Source organism: Bubalus kerabau, chromosome 22 (genome assembly GCF_029407905.1).
Source record: "Bubalus kerabau isolate K-KA32 ecotype Philippines breed swamp buffalo chromosome 22, PCC_UOA_SB_1v2, whole genome shotgun sequence".
NCBI classification, from domain to species: domain Eukaryota; kingdom Metazoa; phylum Chordata; class Mammalia; order Artiodactyla; family Bovidae; genus Bubalus; species Bubalus kerabau.
The window spans coordinates 8232608-8257465 of record NC_073645.1 but is presented as its reverse complement, the minus strand read 5'-3'; the positions used below and the strand labels follow the sequence as shown (position 1 = coordinate 8257465).

Genomic DNA, 24858 nt, shown 5'->3' with positions numbered 1-24858 from the left:
AAAAATGCAGATTAAAGATACTCAAAGAACCTAAAGAATCAAAGCAAGACCTGTGGCGGATTCATTATGATATTTGGCATAACTAATACAATTTTGTAAAGTTTAAAAATAAAATAAAATTTTAAAAAAATTTAAAAAAATGATATGCATAAACTGCAAAAAATCTAAGCAACTCAGATAACTCAAAATGAGAAAAATAAAAATACTCATAACCTCATGAAATAAAATATGTAATTAAAGAGTATTAATGTCATTCCAGTTTTCTACGCATTTATATGAATGATGCTAAAGCTGAAATTCCAGTACTTTGGCCACCTCATGTGAAGAGTTGACTCATTGGAAAAGACTCTGATGCTGGGAGGGATTGGGGGCAGGAGGAAAAGGGGATGACAGAGGATGAGATGGGTGGATGGCATCACTGACTCGATGGACATGAGTCTGAGTGAACTCTGGGAGTTGGTGATGGACAGGGAGGCCTGGTGTGCTGCGATTCATGGGTTCGCAAAGAGTTGGACACGACTGAGAGACTGAACTGAACTGAACTGATGTTTATTTAATTTTTTGGATATAGTTAAATCAGTTTTCAAAAATTGAAGTGAACACCTTGGAGGAAGTACTTTTTTTGTTTGTTTGTTTGTTTCTAAAGCTTTTTCCAGCAAATTCTAACATTGTTAGCTTTTAGGATAAGGGAAAATTGAGAAGATAATCCTATTTCCATTGGTCTGGACACTAGGCAACAATCCTAATGTCCTAGTGTATTCGTTCAGTGTTAAAAGTAAATATACAAAACATTTTATAACTTTAGAATAGATAATAAGGTCTGATAATATCTTTGCATTATCAGACTTGCATTATGTAATGTATCTATGTAATTTCATTACAAAACATTTCAAGAAACAATTCTAGGGTTTAAATTAGACCAGTGTTTCACAGCTATTAGTTCAAGGTGAAGACTACTAAGAAAAAATTTTTAATACTTCACAGATATTCTGTCTTCTCCTCAATATAATTTTTTAAAGTTTATAGTTACTATATATTTTTGGCTTTCTTCTTGGCTATAATAGTTATTGAATTGAATTTAGAGTTCTACTCTTCACAATATAATGTATGTTTGGGAAAAGTTGTTTAGAATGAAGACTGTGTATCTTATACTTCATACTGTCAGTTGAAATCAAATTGGCTTCCGTTTCCAAATCTTTTATCTCTAAAATATTTGTAAGTACAATTCAAATAATAATCAACATTATTTTACTCTCTAGAGACAGGTTGTCATCCTAAAGAACAGAGATATTTTTAAATTTAGGAAAACAACTTAAATTCAATCTATCATTATACTTGGAAATAAAACCAATATGTATATAAACGAATGCAGATGAATTTAAATAAATATTAATAATGACAATTAATAGAAAGAACATATATAAATTGCATTTAAAGTGTATTCCTAAAGAACTTTTAAATTAAAAAAACAAGCAAATATTGACTTAGTAGACAAATGCTGCTTCATTTGGATGGTGATTCTAAAGCCTGAGAGGAAGCAATTGCTTCAGTCATTTGTGTTTCCTCAGATGATTAGTGTATTATCTTGCAAATAGCCCAAATATCTATTATATATAAATTTATTTTATCTTAATTATTAATACTTGACAACTATGTCCTTTAAAAAATTAAGTTGATATTAAATCAGGATTTTATTGTTGTTAAAATAAGAATAGTTGAATGCTGATGAACAGATATAAAGTAAAAACAAATTCAGGATTTATGAGTTTTAATAAATAAATGATATGCTTACTAAATAAAAACGTGCATCCATATATGGACATACATGTAAATTTATATATGCATATATTTATTTATATGCTGTTTATTATATAGAGAGACAAAGAAAAACTAAAATCTGAAATAATGGGTTTGGAAGATATATATGTAGCTTATACATATATATATACACACACACACCTCTGAATATTTGGAATATACACATTTTATTATATAACAATATGCATTTTTACTATATGTTTTACTTTGGATAAGAATTACATGCCAAGAATCATTTGAACACTAGGTGTCACTAAAGTAAAGGAGAAATTAACAACAACAAACGCTGTAATAACTTCCGAAGGAGACTCTATAATAGCATTTTGTTTATGATTCTGTTATTTCCTTATTTTTAGGATTTATAACTCATATATTCAAATTCACGCCAGGATGAAATGTCACATGGACTTAGGTGGAAGTGACTATATCCTCTGCTCTCCAAGAGCAAGTCAGGGGGAAAATCAGACACCAATTTTTGCCTGTACAGGAAGACCTTGAAGAAATTAGGCTTATTTTAAAAATTCAAGCCTATTAACATCATTGCAGGCAACTGCCACTTTAAGAATGAATCTGTGCTTTCCTCTCTAAAAGCCAGGTTTGTGGAGTAAGAGTGGAAGAAGATGCAAGGTGAGCTCATTGAACTGCTGCTTCCTCTTAAGCATAATGGATCTTCCGACATCTCAAGGAGAAAGATCCTCCGAGTTCACTTATCTCACAATCAGACGTGAAAATTCTAGGCTTGAGCACCCTAGGCATTGCTTCTTAGATTTTTTTTTTTTTTGGTCACACTTCACTTTGAAGAACAATTTGGTGGGTTTTAAACTTTTAAGTGGGGATTCCCTTGTAGCTCAGTTGGTAAAGAATCTGCCGGCAATGCAGGAGACTATTCGATTCCTAGGTCGGGAAGATGCCCTGGAGAAAGAAACTGCAACCCACTCCAGTATTCTTGCCTGGAGAATACCATGGACCGAGGAGCCTGGCAAGCTACAGTCCATGGGGTCAAAAGAGTCAAACGCGACTTAGTGACTAAACCATCAATCACCACCAAACTTAAAGTACTTATAGCCTCATTGTGGTTTTGATTTGCATTTCTCTGATAATAAGTGATGTTGAGCATCTTTTCATGTGTTTTTTAGCCATCTGTATGTCTTCTTTGGAGAAGCGTCTGTTTATTTCTTTGGCCCATTTTTTTATTTGGTCGTTTATTTTACTGGAATTGAGCTGCAGGAGTTGTTTGTATATTTTTGAGATTAATTCTTTGTCAGGTGCTTCATTTGCTATTATTTTCTCCCATTCTGAAGGCTGTGTTTTTCCTTGCTTAGAGTTTCCTTTGTTGTGCAGAAGCTTTTAATTTTAATTAGGTCCTATTTGTTTATTTTTGCTTTTATTTCCAATATTCTGAGAGGTGGGTCATAGAGGATTCTGCTGTGATTTATGTCAGAAAGTGTTTTGCCTATGTTCTCCTCTAGGAGTCTTATAGTCTCTGGTCTTATGTTTAGATCTTTAATCCATTTTGAGTTTATTTTTGTGTATGGTGTTAGAAAGTGTTCTAGTTTCCTTCTTTTACAAGTGGTTGACCAGTTTTCCCAGCACCACTTGTTAAAGAAATTGTCTCACCATTCAGAATGGCTGCTATCCAAAAGTCTACAAACAATAAATGCTGGAGAGGGTGTGGAGAAAAGGGAACCCACTTCACTGTTGGTAGGAATGAAAACTAGTTCAGCCACTATGGAGAACAATGTGGAGATTCCTTAAAACCTGGAAATACAACTGCCATACGACCCAGCAATCCCACTGCTGGGCATACACAATGAGGAAACCAGAGTTGAAAGAGACACGTGTACCCCAATGTTCATTGCAGCACTGTTTATAATAGCCAGGACATGGAAGCAAACTAGATGTCCATCAGCAGACGAATGGATAAGAAAGCTGTGGTACATATACACAATGGAGTATTCATTTCAATTCAGTTCAGTTCAGTCGCTCAGTCATGTCCGACTCTTTGCGACCCCATGAATTGCAGCATGCCAGGCCTCCCTGTCCATCACCAATAGCCAGAGTTCACCCAGACTCGCATCCATCGAGTCTGTGATGCCATCCAGCCATCTCATCCTCTGTCATCCCCTTCTCCTCCTGCCCCCAATTCCTCCCAGCATCAGAGTCTTTTCCATTAAGTCAACTCTTCCCGTGAGGTGGCCAAAGTATTGGAGTTTCAGCTTCAACATCAGTCCTTCCAGAGAACACCCAAGACTGATCTCCTTTAGAATGGACTGGTTGGATCTCCTTGCACTTCAAGGGACTCTCAAGAGTCTTCTCCAACACCACAGTGCAAAAGTATCAGTTATTCGGTGCTCAGCTTTCTTCACAGTCCAACATTCACATCCATACATGACCACTGGAAAAACCATAGCCTTGACTAGACGGACCTTTGTTGCCAATGTAATGTCTCTGCTTTTGAATATGCTATCTAGGTTGGTCATAATTTTCCTTCCAAGGAGTAAGCGTCTTTTAATTTCATGGCTGCAGTCACCATCTGCAGTGATTTTGGAGTCCAGAAAAATAAAGTCTGACACTGTTTCCACTGTTTCCCCATCTGTTTCCCATGAAGTGATGGGACCAGATGCCATGATCTTCGTTTTCTGAATGTTGAGTTTTAAGCCAACTTTTTCACTCTCCTCTTTCACTTTCATCAAGAGGCTTTTTAGTTCCTCTTCACTTTCTGCCATAAGGGTGGTGTCATCTGCATATCTGAGGTTGTTGATATTTCTCCTGGCAATTTTGATTCCAGCTGTGCTTCTTCCACCTCAGCGTTTGTCATGATGTACTCTGCATATAAGTTAAATAAGCAAGGTGACAATATACAGACTTGACGTACTGCTTATTTGGAACCAGTCTGTTGTTCCATGCCCAGTTCTAACTGTTGCTTCCTGACCTGCATACAAATTTCTCAAGAGGCGGGTCAGGTGGTCTGGTATTCCCATCTCTTTCAGAATTTTCCACAGTTTATTGTGATCCACACAGTCAAAGGCTTTGGCATAGTCAATAAAGCAGAAATAGATGTTTTTCTGGAACTCTCTTGCTTTTTCCATGATACAATGGATGTTGGCAATTTGATCTCTGGTTCCTCTGCCTTTTCTAAAACCAGCTTGAACATCTGGAAGTTCACGGTTCACGAATTGCTGAAGCCTGGCTTGGAGAATTTTGAGCATTACTTTATTAGCATGTGAGATGAGTGCAATTGTGTGGTAGTTTGAGTATTCTTTGGCATTGCCTTTCTTTGGGATTGGAATGAAAACTGACCTTTTCCAGTCTTGTGGCCATTGCTGAGTTTTCCAAATTTGCTGGCATATTGAGTGCAGAACTTTCACAGCATCATCTTCCAGGATTTGAAATAGCTCAACTGGAATTCCATCACCTCCACTAGCTTTGTTCGTAGTGATGCCTTCTAAGGCCCACTTGACTTCACATTCCAGGATGTCTGGCTTAGGTGAGTGATCACACCATCGTGATTATTTTGGTCAAGAAGATCTTTTTTGTATAGTTCTTCTGTGTAATCTTGCCACCTCTTCTTAATATCTTCTGATTCTGTTAGGTCCATACCATTTCTGTACTTTATCAAGTCTATCTTTGCATGAAATGTTCCCTTGGTATGTCTAATTTTTTTGAAGAGATCTCTAGTCTTTCCCATTCTGTTGTTTTCCTCTATTTCTTTGCATTGATCACTGAGGAATGCTTTCTTATCTCTCCTTGCTATTCTTTGGAACTCTACATTCAAATGCTTATATCTTTCCTTTTCTCCTTTGCTTTTTGCTTCTCTTCTTTTCACAGCTACTTGTAAGGCCTCCTCAAACAGCCATTTGGATTTTTTGCATTTCTTTTCCATGGGGATGGTCTTGATCCCTGTCTCCTGTACAATGTCACGAACCTCATTCCATAGTTCATCAGGCACTCTATCTATCAGATCTAGGCCCTTAAATCTATTTCTCACTTCCACTGTATAATCATAAGGGATTTGATTTAGGTCATATCTGAATGGTCTAGTGGTTTCCCCTACTTTCTTCAATTTCAGTCTGAATTTGACAATAAGGAGTTCATGATCTGAGCCACAGTCAGCTCCCAGTCTTGTTTTTGCTGACTGTATAGAGCTTCTCCATTTTTGGCTGCAAAGAATATAATCAATCTGATTTTGGTGTTGACCATCTGATGATATCCATGTGTAGTCTTCTCTTGTGTTGTTGGAAGATGGTGCTTGCTATGACCAGTGAGTTCTCTTGGAAAAAATCTATTAGCCTTTGCCCTGCTTCATTCCGTATTCCAAGGCCAAATTTGCCTGTAACACCAGGTGTTTCTTGACTTCCTACTTTTGCATTCCAGTCCTCTATAATGAAAAGGACATCTTTTTTGGGTGTTAGTTCTAAAAGGTCTTGGAGGTCTTTATAGAACTGTTCAACTTCAGCTTCTTCAGTGTTACTGGTTGGGGCATAGACTTGGATGTATTACTCAGCCATTAAAAAGAATACATTTGAATCAGTTCTAATGAGGTGGATGAAACTGGAGCCTATTATACAGAGTGAAGTAAGCCAGAAAGAAAAACACCAATAGAGTATACTAATGCATTTATATGGAATTTAGAAAAATTGTAACGGTAACCCAGTATGCGAGACAGCAAAAGAGACACAGATGTATAGAACATTCTTACGGACTCTGTGGGAGAGGTAGAGGGTGGGATGATTTGGGAGAATGGCATTGATACATGTATAATATCATATGTGAAATGAAATGCCAGTCCAGGTTCGATGCATGATACAGAATGCTCGGGGCTGGTGCACTGGGATGACCCAGAGGGATGGTATGGGAAGGGAGGTGGGAGGGGGGTTCAGGATGGGGAACACGTGTACCCCCGTGGCAGATTCGTGTTGATGTATGGCAAAACCAATACATTATTGTAAAGGAATTACCATCCAATTAAAATAAATAAATTTATATTAAAAAAAGAAAATGTAGAAAAAATAAATAAATAAGTACTTATAGCCTTAAATTAGGATTATCTATGGGTGATATTAACTACTCACTTAAAAAGCTCATTTCTGTCGATGGCTCTGTTGGTTTGGGGGTCGATTGCATAGACAGTCAAGTCACACTTGGTATAATCTTCTAGAGAAAAGGCATCGCCATGCCGGCGAGCACCAATGGACTCCACCACAACCTTGGCTCCAGGAATTTGCTCCTGAACATAGCGATCCAAAATCCTATAAATCAAAGCACAAACATTACATTCTGACAGATTATCTGGGGGAAAATATCACCCTCATCTTGAAATGATATTTAGTAAATGAAAAATGATGACAGCCTGGTTTTTGCTAATGTTTAGTGAATACTATGGAGAAGGCAATGGCACCCCACTCCAGTACTCTTGCCTGGAAAATCCCACGGATGGAGGAGCCTGGTGCGCTGCAGTCCATGGGGTCACTAGGGGTCGGACATAACTGAGCGACTTCACTTTCGCTTTCCACTTTCATGCACTGGAGAAGGAAATGGCAAGCCACTCCAGTGTTCTTGCCTGGAGAATCCCAGGGACGAGGGAGCCTGGTGGGCTGCCGTCTATGGGGATGCACAGAGTCGGACACTACTGAAGTGACTCAGCAGCAGCAGCAGCAGTGAATACTAACTCTTGAAAAAAATTCTCCATGTATTTAGAACATTTAACTCCCAATGATGCTAGAAGCTGAATAAGGTAGAAAGAGGTCATCAACCATGTCCTCTTTAAGTCTAGACTTAAAATTTATGATACCAATTGAGCTCTTCCATGGCTCATGAGAAATGCCAACTATGTTGTACAAATAAAGCTGTCTGTGCTTTATAGGAGCCATGGGGTCTTAGAACTCTTGAGTTCATATGGTTGGTGTTATAAATTACACCTTTCACCAGATTTTGTAATACATGCCATAATAGCTATATACCAAGGCACAAGAGTCAGATACCTCTTTCCCTCAGTGTATAAAGACCCTTAGAAAACTATAGCAGTGGAAGAATGTAGATATTTTGTTTTGCCTGATTTATCAGATTATGATAAAATCCTCAGAGCCTATTTAGGTGAATACAAATAACTAAAGTGAAAGTGAAATTGTTAGTTACCAAGTCCTGTCCCATTCTTTGTGACTCCATGGACTATAGCCCACCAGGCTCCTCTGTCCATGGAATTCTCCAGGCAAGAATACTGGAGTGGGTTGCTATTTCCTTCTCCAGGGCATCTTCCCCACCCAGGGATTGAACCTGGGTCTCCTGCATTGCAAGCAGACTACCAACTGAGCCACCAAATAACTAAAAGATATATCATTTAGTACAGAATTAGTAAATATTCAATAGAAAGGAAAGAAATAACAGTAATCCATAGGTAATTTTCTGTAAAGTACATTTTTTTCTAATTGGATAATGATTTTAATTGAAATTATAAATTATAGCCAAATAAAGACAATTTCCTTAATGTTCTTATTAAAAACTTCATATTATTAATCCTTGAAGATTAACTCTAGAATGCAGATTATTAAATATAGACATTTATATGTAAATTAATTAATTTTAATAACTAAACATGACAAATAGAGTCCAAGCTGTGAAGCATTTGGGGGGAATGAGGAATAATATATTCTAAAGAATTTTGATGCACCAGGTAATAACTTTTACTTCAGATGCCAAAATTGACCTGTTTTCTCCTCTATTAAAAAAATATATTGCCTTCAGAGTGTGGTATGTGCTTGGTTTGCCCTGTTAAAAGAGAAGCAGGATATGAAACTTTGGAGGAAATGGCTGTACCACTGAGCACAGTCTATGGTGTACACACCAAGGACATCACCAATGTAAATGAAGTGTCTTGTTTACTTTTAAACTGGTGTAAAGAGCAGAGTTGAAGTTTCTCTTACTGAAGTACTCTTCATTCTTTTCTTTTTCTCTCATCATTAAGATTTCTTTCCTTAAACATTTAGAGATATTTTGGAATAAAGCTAAATAAGTTCAGATCTGAAGTCTTATTTTTAACCTTTTTCTGATAAATACATTAAAACTAAATTTAAGTATTTTAGAATACGAACATATTTTGTAAAAATCAATCTTTCTATTTATCATCTGTGTCCATATACCTAAGTATTTCTACAATATCTGCCTATGCTATATATATATATGTATATATATATTACATTACTTTACACATATACATATATATATAAATATATATGTGTGATATTCATAATAATGAATTTTTAGACCTTCATCTTCATATGTACATAGATAAAGGGTTGCTTCCAATTTTTTTAACCTCATTTTTTTTTTAATGTAACTCTCTAAGTACTTACTTTGAATTGGCAAATATAAATTAAAGCTAATGTTTACATTGCCCTTATTTATTCCACTCCATTTTATTAATTTATTAAGCCAATTCACACACACATTTTGAAATAAAATGTCATGTGGATTTACAGTTCGTAATTCCATCAAGAAATTCTACCAGTATAAGTATTTGCATGCCCTAGGTCACTGTCAATTTATGATATTATGACTTTGAAGGCTTTAATTATTAGACTTTTGCTTAAAGTGAAAGTGGAGTGAAAGTGAAAGTCGTTCAGTTGTGTCCAACTCTTTGCCACCCCATGGACTGTATAGTCCATGGAATTCTCCAGGCCAGAATACTGTAGTGGGTAGCCTTTTGGTTCTCCAGGGGATCTTCCCAAACTAGGGATCAAACCCAGGTCTCCTGCATTGAAGGTGGATTCTTTACCAGCTGAGCCACAAGGGAAGTCCAAGAATACTGGGTAGCCTATCCCTTCTCCAGGGGATATTCCCAACTGAGAAATTGAACTGGGGTCCCTTACATTGTCGGAGAAGGCAATGGCATCCCCCTCCAGTACTGTTGCCTGGAAAATCCCATGGACGGAGGAGCCTGGTAGGCTGCAGTCCATGAGGTTGCTAGGTGTCAGATATGACTGAACGACTTCACTTTCACTTTTCACTTTCATGCATTGGAGAAGGAAATGGCAACCCACTCCAGTGTTCTTGCCTGGAGAAACCCAGGGACGGGGGAGCCTGGTGGGCTGCCGTCTATGGGGTTGCAGAGTCAGGCATGATTGAAGTGACTTAGCAACAGCCCCTTCATTGTAGGCAGATTCTTTACCAACTGAGCTATCAGGGAAGTCTAACTTTAATAAAATAAGTTCTATAATATATATATATGTGTGTGTGTGTGTGTGTGTGTGTGTATGCACATACAGGGAGAGAGAGAGAAGGATCTGTAATACTCTTTATCAATCTGTAACATCTGTGTCATACACAAACACTGTATCAAGGGAGATGCCTGTGATGATGCTTATATAATGTTAATTGTGCCCTGAATCTAAATTCTTGGAAGCAATACATCAATTGAAAATATAAGTAGTATAATCAAACATTTGGCAGTATGGTATTTAATTATGGCAACATTTTTCAATACAACAAACTGTCTGATCTGTGAAGAATTAAATACAGTGTGAATGAATTGGTATAATAATTATAATACTTTAAAAAATTAAATTTACATTTAGGATTTATTGTTTTACTTCAGTTTAAAAGATCAGTAGCATACTCATAATATTTAGTAATAGGTTATTACATGATCTTTAGACAAAGTTTCAAAGTTTCTATAAAGAGATATGTTAATACAGTATTATATGTTCATGTATGTTTATATCTAAATATATGTATCAGTCAGTTCAGTTCAGTTCAGTCGCTCAGTCATGTCTGACTCTTTGCGACCCCATGCACCACTGCACGCCAGGCCTCCCTGTCCATCACCAACTCCCGGAGTTCACTCAAACTCATGTCCATCGTGTCGGTGATGCCATCCAGCCATCTCATCCTCTGTCGTCCCCTTCTCCTCCTGCCCCCAATCCCTCCCAGCATCAGGATCTTTTCCAATGAGTCAACTCTTTCCATGAGGTGGCCAAAGTATTGGAGTTTCAGCTTCAGCATCAGTCCTTCCAATGAAAACCCAGGACTGGTCTCCTTTAGAATGGACTGGTTGGATCTCCTTGCAGTCCAAGGGACTAACATTTTACTGTGCTACCACATGATAGCTAATTATTTAACATTTAAACTAGCTTCTAATTTAAATTAAACATTGCAATCTATATAGCCATCTTTTAATAAATGTTGAAGAAAAACTTTTTTTATGTGAAACACCTTTTTTAATAAACAACTGGCTCAGTTAACTGATTATTATCAAAGGTAGTTATTTTTGGCGGATTCCCATAAATTTTCATTTACAGCATCACTTATCCAATTTCTTATATGTGCATTTCACCAGAAATTGTGTTATTAAAAAAAAGTGTAGCAACTTTACTGAAATCATTTTATAACTAAAACAGATATTTACTTATAGCTAACTTTTGTGTTTTCACACTAACACTGTTACACCAATCATCTTTTCAGTTACCTATTTGTGTGAATGAGCCACAGTAAAATTACCATTTGATGGGGTTTTCTGGCCTTGTGTTAAAGCAGCTCACACCTCCTTCACCCACCCACCCCCCAAAATAGGTTGGGTTTCTAATTAGGTCTGCCTTCTAAGAAGCATTGTGCAGAGGGAGTGGTTAGGAACCCAACCTGCTGCTAGCTCATAGATGTAGATTCTAATTAAATTTCCACCACTGGCATCTGTATGTTTGTGAAAATTACTGAGCCTCTCAAAGTTATAGGAAACTCTTCTCTGCAAAGGGGAAAATAATGATTTCTACCTCAAAGGCCTCTATGAGACATTATTTAGATAACACCCAATTCAGTGCACAAAGCCCAACAAATAAAAAACATGCCACAAATGTGAGCTATTTGTTGTGGTGGTTGTAAAAACTCCTCAGATTTCATGATTGCAAACCCTACTTAGCCTTTTGTTGAATAAATATGTTTTATATTTAACTAGCAACATAGGGAGCTCCACTCCAGGTACCTGTCAATACTTTTTCAAAAGCCTGGCTCAAAGAATCAATAGGCATTGCAGATGGCCAGAGGGATACACAGCACAGCACAGGCTTTCCTAATATTCTAAACTAATTTCTCTCATAAAACAGACTTGTAGAGACTTTACCCAGACCATATCCTCAGCAATATTCCAGGTTCCCTAGAACATTTTGTTAATGACATTATGAGATATCTTCTCTAAGATGTCCCACAGGATAAAATCCTTCCTCCAATTCTGCATTTCACTCGGAAATAGTTCTGCATTTCCAATGGAAGTGATTTGTTGTTTGTTTGTTTTTTCTTAATGTTTTAACTGATTCACATTTTTTTCCAATTTTTTGTATGCTTCTTTCACTTTGGCCTTAATATGATGAAAACCAAGTTTGTTTTCTACTTTGTAGTGTCTCTGCAGGACGTTTTAGCCTCTTTATTCCAGTCTCATTTTCATTCTTTCCACAATGTCTTTCTATTGTTTGCCATATTCCATTTCTGACTTATGTTAAATGTTTTTTACCTTGTTTCACTGTATGAATCATTATAAACTGTCTAAATTCTCCTTTTATAAAGTTAAACATTAAAAAAAAACTAAACATAACCTTTATAACAACTTAGATATAAGTGAGATTATTAATAAACTAGTTTGTGTTGCTGCTGATACAAATGGAATTTTCTTATCTAAACACGTGATTGAATTTATTCCACAAGCTAGTAAAACAGCAGCACAGAAAGGTAAATTGTATAGAAGTTGGAAAAAGTTAAGAGAAGAACTACAAAGATGATTAAGAGAATAAAGGCACCGATCATTGCTGATCAGGCATCTGAATTGAGTGGCTGCACAAGAACACAGTATATTTTTCTTGTACCATGGCCTGGAAATAATTATAAGAGATAATAAGCTGTTCTATTTGCAAAACTTCTGGACCATGAAACAAAAGAATATGAGAGAAATAAGTATTTTGAAAGGAAAAAAAATGTCCACTATGTATCTTGGAAATCTTTATAAAGCAGCTGTGATTCATATTTTTAATGGAATCATAATATCATGATATTATTTTCATCTTGCAACTGCTTTCGAGTTATTTTCTATTTGGTACAAGAAAAAACTCTGAAAAATAAACTGAATGATATGATATTTGGGAAAAGTAAACAGAGATTATAACACTTTACTTTTTTTCCCTCTATTGTTTGCTTTAAAATATTTATTCAAATTCTTCTAAAATATATAGCATAAATAATGAGTTAAATAAAAATATTACAGTCAATATTATGGTACTTTCATTAAAATTGTCTTTTATGAATTAAATTTATTTTTATTTCCCACAATGTAGCTCTGCCTATTCTTTAAGCTTGCTCTTTTCTTAAGTAGAATATTTGCTCCAACACTGCTTTATTTTTTAATGTTTGTATTCCCCTTACAGGGTAAACAAAAAATGTAAAACCATCTCTATCAGCCCTAAAACTAAAAAACAGGGTTTTTAAAATGACCATTTCAATTCATTTTCAGTTAAGAAGATTCTACTTATCTCTTTTTGCAAACAATAGCAGTTGCTCAAATATATCAAACATTATTTTAAAATAAAAATAAAATTAAAATGTCCTCAGTGGAATTCTAAAAAAGCATTATGTTTATTTGTTTGTTTGCTTTGTTTTCATTGTTTCTGGGGGGAAAAAAGCAAAATAATATATAGGAGCAAATATATTGAATCTGACAAAATATACAATCTAAATGTACCAGCTAAGCACCATTCTTTTATATGTGTGTATGTTGCTAAGAAAAATGGAAGAGGGACACAATTATGTATTTACATTTTTCTATATCATATATATTAGATAGCAAATATAAATTTAGAACACTCATGTATTATCCTTCAATACTTTTTTCTTTTTCCCAAGAGAAACTGGTAGTTTTCACTATAAGCATTCAGAAATGTGTTAATCAATCAATGGTGAGTATGGACATTAAAATAGGAATAAACCTATTGAAAGCAAACACATCAACATGCATGACTCCACTGAATCAATATACAGTAGAATCTAAAGAAAAAGTAAAGTCTAGTTGAAAAGACTCTTTGTGACTCCATGGACTATAGCCCACCAGGCTCCTCTGTCCATGCAATTCTCCAGGCAAGAATACTAGAGTGGGTTGCCATTCCCTTTTCCAGGGACCACCCAGAGACTGAACCCTGTCTCCCATATTGCAGGCAGATTCTTTACCATCTGATCTACCAGAAAAGTCCGAAAAGTAATTTGCTTTGGTTATTTCTTCAAAGTACATAAGTAACCACTTCAAATACTGTTTTGTACAAGTCAAATTGTATTCTGGGCTATCTTAATTTTGTAAAATACTATGAGTTCTTGTAACATAATGAGTTGAAAAATGAGTATTTCCACTAGGAAAGACAGGAAGTTACTTCTTTCTCTGTGAAAATAAAGCCCCAAACTAAGTATTTAAAAAAAAATAGTAGGTGAATCCCTTTTGTGTCATAATAATGAATCACCTAGACTGAATAAAACCAAATTAAATTTATCATTTTTTAAAGGAATCATGATATATACTTTGAATATTAAAAAAATGGATTTCATTTTATATTGAGTTTATGTTTTATTTTTATGACTGGCTTCAATTTATTTTACAGCTATTAGATGCCTATTACAGAAAACATTATTTTCAAAAGTTGTGCTATTGAAATATCTATGCTTGATAATTTGATAAAATTAGATCATTTATAGTCATTCTCTGTTGATTACCTCTTCAACTTCATCTTTGTGTTAAGAATACTTGAACAGAATTGGCATGTGATTGGAGATATTTATTGCAATTCAATTTAGAACATAGTAGATAAGAAAAACTATACAACCATAAACTTTCAATACAATAAAATATTTCACATATCCCAGCTAGGCCTATATTTTCATTGGTTTGAATAGATAGCACCATACCTGATATCTATAATGCACTCAGTTCACATGGAATAAATGAGATAAATTAAAAAAAAATCTTAATGTAGAGCTAAAAATGTGACTGTGGGGAACAGATAATGGAGCTTTCAGTTCAGTTCAGTTCAGTCGCTCAGTCGTGTCCAACTCTTTGTGACCCCATGAATTGCAGCACGCCAGGCCTCCCTGTCCATCACCATCTCCCGGAGCTCACTCAAACTCATGTCCATCAAGTCGGTGATGCCATCCAGCCATCTCATCCTCTGTCGTCCCCTTTTCCTCCTGCCCCCAATCCCTCCCAGCATCAGAGTCGTTTCCAATGAGTCAACTCTTCACATGAGGTGGCCAAACTACGGGAGTTTCCATTTTAGCATCATTCCTTCCAAAGAAATCCCAGGGCTGATCTCCTTTAGAATGGACTGGTTGGATCTCCTTGCAGTCCAAGGGACTCTCAAGAGTCTTCTCCAACACCAGTTCAAAAGCATCAATTCTTCGGCGCTCAGCCTTCTTCACAGTCCAACTCTCACATCCATACATGACCACTGGAAAAACCATAGCCTTGACTAGATGGACCTTTGTTGGCAAAGTAATGTCTCTGCTTTCGAATATGCTATCTAGGTTGGTCATAACTTTTCTTCCAAGGAGTATGTGTCTTTTAATTTCATGGCTCTAGTCCCATTACTAAGTTGGGAAATTAGTATCATGATGGTGAGAGAGGACTGACATCCAGGGCCTTTATTGATATGAATCAAGTATTGCCATATAAAGTCAATCCTTTCCAAGAACACAATACCATTACTTTTACATGTGTAATTTTTATCAAATTTTTCAGTGTTCAAGTATGACAAATATTATTTGGCTTTGTTTGCTCAGACCCAACACCTAGGAGTCAGTATTGTTTCTTACTTTTTCTCATATGTCCAATTTATAACAAATTCTGTAGGTTGTATCTTCAAAAATTATATCCTTAACTCCTCCCTGTCTCCATACCTACCATCAATTCCAAGCCGCATTGATCCCTCTCCTGGACTATTGCTCTAGACTCTTAACTAGTCTCCTGATTTCCCACTCAACAACCTTTTAAAACTTAAAGCTACAATGTTATTTCTCTGTGCAAAACATTTAAAGCAAAATGCCCAAAGAAATACAATGCAAATTACACATATAAATTCAAATTTTCTGTAGCCACATTAAAAAATTAAAGATAAAAATGGTGAGGTGAGTTTAATATATTTATTTAGCTGTGTATATCGATACAAAATGATCATTTCATATATAATCCATACAAAAACATTAAGAAGATATTTTACTTTTTTTGGTATTAAGACTTTGAAATCTGGTGTGTATTTTATATTGCAGCACCTCTCATTTGGACTTGTCACTTTTCATGTCCTTGATAACCACATGTAACTAGTATCTACTATGCATGTGTGCATGCTAAGTTTGCTTCAGTTATGTCTGACTCCTTGTGACCTTATGAACCATAGCCCATTGGGCTCCTCTGTCCATAGCATTCTCCAGGCAAGAATATTGGAATGGGTTGCCATATCCTCCTCCAGGGGCTCTTCCAGACCCAGGGATCAAACTCAAATTTCTTACCTCTCCTGAACTGGCAGGCAGGTTCTTTACCACTAGCTGCATCTGGGAAGCCCAGGACTTTCTATTTTACACAAAGTAAAATGTTAAAATCATCCAGGTAGCCTATGAGATCTTATATAACTCATTTCCTACATTGACATCTATACCTTGATATGACAAATATATTCCTAACTCTGGATTTTCATATATGTAGTGTCCTCTATCTGGGATAACATTCTCTACTCCTGAGTCCCCACCTCACCACAGACTAATGACTTTCTCCCTCACTTCTCTTAGGTTTCTGCTAGATTTCTGCTTATTAGAAAGGTTTTCTTCAATCATCCTATATGAAATAATATATCTGTTTCATAACATATATTGTTAGTTTTACTTGTTTTTATTATAGTTATTACTGCTTGATATCAAATTATGTATTATTTATTATTCTTATCCTATTTTCTGTTTTTCCCCAATAGAATGTAATTTTCATGGGAACAAGGACTTTGCTTAAGTTCACTGTTAAATCTTCAGTGCATACAACTAAGAACTACTCTTTATTTAATGACTAAATTGCCAGCTTCAGGATATGGATGCATACTCAGTCACTAACTCATATTGGACACTTTTGCAATGACATGGACTGTAACCCTCCAGGCTCCTCTGTCCATGGAATTTCCCAGGCAAGACTACTGAAGTGGGTTGCCATTTTCTTCTCCACAGGATCTTCCCAACCCAGGGACTGAACCAGCATCTCCTACATTGGCAGGCAGATTCTCTACCACTGGGCCACCAGGGAAGCCCCAAGATATGGATACTAGGAATCAAAAAGTTTAATTTCCTGGTCCAAGAATTCCTAACCACTAGTAGACCAGGGCTTAAGCCTGCTGCTGCTGCTGCTGCTGCTGCATTGCTTCAATCGTGTCCGACTCTGTGCGACCACATAGACGGCAGCCCACCAGACTACCCCGTCCCTGGGATTCTCCAGGCAAGAACACTGGAGTGGGTTGCTATTTCCTTCTCCAATGCATGAAAGTGAAAAGTGAAAGTGAAGTCGCTCAGTCGTGTCTGACTCTAGTGACCCCATGAACTGCAGCCTACCAGGCTCCTCCGTCCATGGGATTTTCTAGGCAAAAGTACTGGAGTGGGGTGCCATTGCCTTCTCCAGGGCTTAAGCCTAGATCCTGTGAATTCAAAAGGAAAAGCCTTCCTAGGAAAAACTGCTAATTTATCAATTGGGAATTTCACCGAAGATTTTCTTTAAAGTGTTTTCTTATAGGAATTAGAATAGAAAAAACAAGCATTGTAACTCTTTCTCTTTACAAAATATAATGCTCCAAATTAGGATTCATTAATTTAGAGCCCATTAGCTAAACCAGCCTTACCTGCTCCTGAAAATAAAGTTTTATTTACAAAAGGATTTTGCTATGATGAATACTAATTATTTTAACATTTAAATATTTTAATAACAAAATGAATTTAATGAACAGCAAAATTTAAATAATACCATTAAAAGTACAAATATTGTTTTTAATTTATTATTAGTAAACTATTAATATATCCCTTTATAGAAAATTCCCTGAGCTTCCCAACTCTAGAGCAAAATGTAGATAAAAATGATCAACGATAATGTGTTTATTGATTTGCCTTTCAACTCCAACTTTCCCCTCAACTCTAAGTCTTATGCAGATTTAAGACTATATAAGTGCTGGCTGTTATTTTTTATTGTTTCCTAGATTTTCTTCTGAAGTGATTTTATAATTCTTATCCCAGAAATACACATTTTGGCTAGATTTCTAAAGTATGTTTTGTAAGCTGTATTCCAGGAGCTATAGATTAATTACACAGACTCATTTCAGATGCTTTGTAAATTTTTCATGAACTATTAGGCTCCTCCACACCAAAGTAATAACTACTTCAATAAAGTCTTAATTTCACTGAATTTTCATATTGTATTTAGAAAATAAGAAGCATTTGACCAACTCTGAGACCTAAGTTACCAATTCTGATTCATATTATAACACAATATTTCTAAATTATTTTATCTATATTTTTGAAAATGCCATTTCCACAGATTCTTACCATTTAAATTTTAGAATCCCAAGCATCTCTTATTTATATGAGCTTCATGGTGAAGTGAAAAGAGCAAGGAGGAAGACACAAAATGCAAACAATTCTTCGCTTCTTTAGACACTATTGCCAATCATTTGTATGTTATAATAAGATCTCCTTAACCTTACCCTCACAGCTATTTCTCCTATGCCTTAATCTCAAGAATTTGTAACAGAAAAACAATGCTCACAAAGAGATAAATGCTAAGATCAATCTAAGATACTTCAAAATGCAAACATGCGAGGCCACTCATAAGGGGCACAGATTCTCATTATGGGAGAATTTGCTGAATATATTAATATAATTAAAAAGATATGTGTTTCATTGCAAAAGGTCATTTAGTTACTTCTATAAGTATTAAAAAAACAAAGTAATAAAAGAAAAAAATTAGTAGAGCTATTTAAGCCAGTTCCAAGAAAGTGAGGAGTAATTATTATCATTCCTATAGCAACTAAGATATACTCTTTGAGCATTCTATTTTCCAGGCATCATGCTCTTAGTAATCAAAAGACATTGATACCTTATGAAAAATCTTCCCAATCGTGAAACAGATTTATTAGATCATTACATTTTTCTTTGATCTACTCTCCCAATCTGTGCTGATTTTATGCTTATCAGAACACTTTGGATTATGATCTGGCCACTTCCCTAGTGGCTCAGCAGTAAAGAATCCACCTGCAATGCAGGAGATGCAGGAGAAATGAGTTTGATTCCTGGGTCAGTAAGATCCCCTGGAGGAGGAAATGGCAACCCTCCCGTATTCTTGCCTGGAAAATCCCATGGAGAGGAGGAGCCTAGAGGGCTAAAGTCTGGGGTCTCAAGATTCAGACACAGCTGAGCGACTGAAAGCACATACAAAGGAGAAAAATAAAAGTGATGATCATATGGAGTTTGTTTTCCCATCTTAAGATAGAGATGTCTCAGGAAATACAGAAGATGGCTTTGAAGGTGATGTGACTTATCTAAGAATACCTACAGGAAACATATATATTGGTTAGTCTGATCATTGGAATAATAAATTCCTATTTTTAAGTACCAAGTTGGCACTCTGCTGTCTACTTCGTCTATGTGTATGCTTTCATTATGCCCTCCATTCTCTCACACCCAGCCCTGGGAGATGGAGCATTTGGGGCTTCATGGTGCTGAATCAGATCTAACAGTCTATTGCTATTTCCATCTTCTATCTACTAAAGTTGATTTCGAGAGGAATCATAATGACTATAAACTATATAATTCCAAGGGTATGATCTTCTGGAAAAGATATAACTATGGAGACAGTAAAATGATCACTGATTTCTGGGGGTTAGTGGGAAAGGTTTGAGGAGCATGGAGGATTTTTTAGAGTAGTGAATCTATTCTGTATGATATTACAATGATAGATACAGTAGTCCAAACCACAGGATATACAACCAAGAGTGAACACTATGTAGACTATGGATTTGAGACTATGTAGACTCTGTAGACTATAGATTATGATGTGTCAACATAGGTTTATTTATTGTAACAAATGCACTATGGTGCAAGATATGGATAGTGAGGGAAGCTATGTGTGAGGGGGGTGGAAGAAGAGGTATATGGGCATTCTCTTTATCTTTTGCTCTATTTTACAATGACATAAAACTTCCCTGGAAAAAGTCTCTTTTTAAAAAGGGATCCAAAATTTTTGTTCCTAAAAATCTTTAAAGTAACACAGATTGTAAAAAACAAACAAGAAAAGACATCCTGTAAAAGGGAATCTGGCATGCACGTGCTATGCTTACTGCATTAGTAAATTTAGGTTTACTTATGTGCTTAGTCACTCAGTCATGCCCGACTCTTTGCAACCCTGTGGACTGCAGCCTGGCAGGCTCCTGTGTCCATGGGATTTTTCAAGCAAGAATTCTGGAGCAGGGTTGCCATTTTCCTCCTCCAGGGTATCTTCCCAGTCCAGGGATCAAAGTGTCTGAGTCATTGTGTCTCCTGCATTGCAGGTGGATTCTTTACCCACTGAGCCATCAGGGGAGTCCCACACATTTATGTTTAATTCTATCTAAAGGAACACAAGATCGACATCAAACTAGTTTGCTTGAATCCATAATCCATAATCTGACCTCCATTACTAAACTAGATTCTTTGTATAGAACATGCCAAAACTCTGAGATCTCTCTGCCTTACCCTACTGACTTTGGGTCACTAACTTCATTTGCACAGAATATCTATTGTTCATTGAATGTTCACAATTTTCATAGTTTTAGAAGAGTCTTAAATGGCTTATATTATTTAGTTCTCATGATATTCTATGAAAGGAGTTTTATCTTCTCAACAAATGGTGAAATTGAGTCCGGGGAAGATTAAACTATTTGCCCAAGCTTGTGTTTCAAAGACAATATTATATGAAGTTAAAACTTCTTTCAAAGATGCCTGATTTTTCTTTTTAAAATCTTCATATCTATGTAAGAGGAATAAATCATATAACTGCTATGAAATTATACTTTTACATGGCCATTTTCAGTTTTTATAAATTTTGTCTCAATATGAAGAAAAGAACATCATGATTTTGCTTGCACAAAACTTTCATTCAGGAAAATGCATCAAATGCTTACTATATAACTGGAATTATAGTAGTGAAAGGTAGATTTCCTATCTTATAAAGCTTATGTTAAATTGATATATAATAATATAAATATTAAATATGCTTTGAACAAAAGCAGGGGTTGAAAAGAGTGTCATCTCTTTTGGATGGTGTAATCAGAAAAAGCCTGCTCCAATAGATGACATCAAAACAGGTGTAATCAGCTACTATTTAATAAAAGTTAAGCATATATAAACCACTTTTACAGAATTAAACAAGATACTCTCTGATCGCTATTCCACCTCTTTCATAGGATGTTTTATGTGGCAAAGAAAGGTTAAATTTTGTGAAGCACCAGGAAGTAATTCTTGCAAACACATATGCTCTTATTATAGGAGAGTCACTCATGCCTTAATCCAGTGCCTATTGTATTTTATTTGACACATAGCTAGTGGCAGGTTAACTATCTGACCATCTACAGTTTCTTCTGGCAGCTCAGAAATATAAAGATGTTTTACTTGAAAGAGGCAAATTGACAGTAACTGACATCTGTCAAGTTGAATTCAATAGAAGACAAGGAATAACTAATAAGTGTCACTATGACATTATTAAATGGTACAGGCTAGGTTAGGGTAGTTAAGGGTGAAATACAGACATGTTAATATTCCTCGATAATATTTAGAATATTAGGAAATTGTGAATTCATAATCACAGTTTTGAGACAACACTAACATATTCAGCCATGTAGAGTATACACTGTTAAAAAGGCAAAGGGACATGACATGTATTTTAAAATGAAAATATGAAAGAATTAACATTTTTAAAAATTACAAAATAATCAGCTTTAGCCATTTAGACACATCACTCTGAGAAATAGTAGCATTTCCTGGACTAGCTGGATTGCTGAGACAATGAGCTTTTTGAAGACTCTGGAGCCACAAAATCAAGATATATACTCAAGTAGTTATGCTTATTTCTTATGTACAGTATTTTGAGTTTATGTTGACCCATTAGTCAAAACATTCTGAATAATAAGATCTCACATCTAATTTTCATTCTTATTTGAAGAATCTTAGATCATCACTTCAAATGAAGTTACCTGTTTCAATAAAAGAATGACTTAAGTTTAATTTTGAGAAGGTATTTTTAAAAATGTGTGTTTAGTCTGAACATTGTAATGATTAAAATGACCTAATTCAGTAAAAAACTGTAGCCATATGAAAACAAATATGTAAGTAAAGAAAAACCCTTACTCTGTAAGGTCTTCTATCTTTTTTTCCACTAGAGTAGGGGGCACATTAGAAACAATGACTTGCATATCCAGCTGATTGACCACAGAGACCTGAAAGACAAAAATAGAATTCATTTGGCTTTTACTTGTTAACATTTCTATAATCAAATTAACATTTTTCTTTCCTACTATGCAAAGACATAGTGGTTTCCAATTTAAGTATAAATGGTATTTCTAACTACATAATCTCTGTTATATATGTTGGAACAGATTGGGAATGAGAGAATAGTTGCTTACTTAGATGTTATAGAAGCCTAAGTGACTTCGACCCTTGTTGATTTTGCATTTGTTTTCTTGACTTTTACAAAAGCATTAAGTAAATGTGGTTTTGTACATTTTTTTAAAAACTGGGTTATTTAAGAACACTCAGGAAAAAGGAAAACTAAGCTTTTAGGTTTTACAAATCCTAAGAGATCCTTTATTCATTGTCATTAAGAATCTGGGACATGGATAGTTAGAATAATTCATTCCATGAGATCACCAAATACAGAATCATGTCTGCATTAGCCAATTTCATGTAGATAAAGAGGTATACACATACAAACTCGGGCTTCCCTGGTGGCTCACTGGTAAAGAATGCACCTGCCAGTGCAGGAGACACAGATCTGATCTCTGGGTCTTGAAGATCCCCTGGAAATGGCAACCAAATCCAGTATTCTTGTCTGGGAAATCCCACAGACAGAGAAGCCTGGTGGACTATAGTCCGCTAGATCACAAACAGATGGACACGACTTAGTGACTAAAACAATGACAATACATAAAAACTTCAGATGGGGCTGAAATAAGCTAATTTAACACTGTTTATGAATCCATTCTTCCATGTAATATTTAGAGTCCCTTCTATGTTCTTATTTAGAAAAATGGAAGAAAAATAATAGCATTTATTCTCTGCTTACAATACATGTTTTACTGTTTCGCTCAAAAGTACAGGAATTAATGGGCTTCCCAGGTAAAGAACCCGCCTGCCAACACAGGATATTGAAGATACATGGGTTCGTTCCCTGGGTCAGGAAGATTCCACTTGAGGAGGGCTTGGCAACTCACTCTAGTATTCTTGCCAGGAGAATCCCATGGACAGAGGAGCTCAGTGGGCTACAGTCCATAGGGTTGCAAAGAGTTGAACAGAACTGAAAGTACTTAACATATGCATACACACAGGAATTGACACTGATTTAATTCTATAAATCATTGTATCAGGTAGTTACCGTATCATTCCATTTTTTAAATATGAAAAAAATTTAAATATCCAATTTTAAAATATGTCTCCAATACAACAAAGAGACATTAATATCTTGGTCCCAATTAAACACAGGCTCCAGAACATGTGCTCTTTTGTTACCCAGACATTAAAAGATGTACTGTCCTGTACATACATTATACACAAGTATTGTTGTTCAGTCACCCAGTTGTGTCTGACTCTTTGTGACCCCATGGACTGCAGCACGCCAGGCGTACCTGTCCCTCACCATCTCCCAGTTTGCCCAAGTTCATGTTCATTGGTGATGCTGTTCAGCCATCTCATCCTCTGATGCCCTCTTCTCCCCTTCTGCCCTCAATCTTTCCAAGCATCAGGGTCTTTTCCAATGAGTTGTCAGTTTGCATCACATGACCAAAATACTGGAGCTTCAGCTTCAGCATCAGTCCTGCCAGTGAATATTCAGGGTTGATCTCCCTTAAAATTGACTAGTTTGATCTCCTTGCTGTCCAAGGGACTTCTCCAGCACCACAGTTCAAAGGCATCAATTATTTGGCATTCTGCCTTCTTTACAGTCCAACTCACACAACTATGCATGACCGCTGGGAAAACCATAGCCTTGACTATATAAACATTTATCAGCAGAGTAATGTCTTTGCTTTTCAACATGCTGTCTAGGTTTGTCATTGTTTTCCTGCCAAGAAGCAATTGTCTTCTTATTTCTTGGCTGCAGTCACAGTCCGCAGTGATTTGGAGCCCAGAAGAGGAAATCTGTCACTATTTCCATCGTTTCCCCTTCTATTTGCCATGCAGTAATGGCAGTTTGTAATATTAAATTTTAAAATTAAAAATGTGTATCTAATATTATACACAATTAAAATTGTGTAAATGCATATACACTAGGACTATTAATTTAATACTCTGCAATAGGCATATTTAGCACTATATATCTGAATATAAATTTGCTAGGTAATAACTTCATGTTTTGGGCTTCTCTGATAGTTCAGTTGGTCAAGAATCCATCCTCAATGCAGGAGACCCTGTTTGATTCCTGGGTTGGGAAGATCCATGGAGAAGGGATAGGCTACTCCAGTATTCTTGGGCTTCCCTGGTGGCTCGACTGGTAAAGAATCCACTTGCAATAAGGAGACCTGGGTTTGATCCCGGGATTGGGAAGATCCCCTGGAGTAGGGAAAGGCTACCCACTCCAATATTCTGGCCTGGAGAATTCCATAGACTATAGCGTCCATGGGGTCACAAAGAGTCAGACACCACTGAGCGACTTTCACTTTAACCCCATGTTTACATATATTTTTTATATAAGCTCCAAGTTCTCTGCATATAGTTGCCCATAGATGCCCTATCAGAAGTCATAAGCTCAAACTTCTTCAGGGACCA

The 24858-nt window shown here is 36.0% G+C and overlaps 1 protein-coding gene across 1 annotated transcript in view; it reads right to left on the bottom strand.

Annotated features, from left to right (window-relative positions):
- PCDH15 (protocadherin related 15) overlaps positions 1 to 24858 on the bottom strand; it is a 1792715-nt gene that overhangs the window by 44206 nt on the left and 1723651 nt on the right. Inside the window, exons 32-33 of the mRNA XM_055560763.1 lie at positions 22228 to 22316; positions 6891 to 7067 (exon numbers count right to left, since the gene is read on the bottom strand). Of these exons, the coding sequence (XP_055416738.1) occupies positions 6891 to 7067; positions 22228 to 22316 (266 nt within the window). The remainder of the gene's footprint in view (positions 1 to 6890; positions 7068 to 22227; positions 22317 to 24858) is intronic.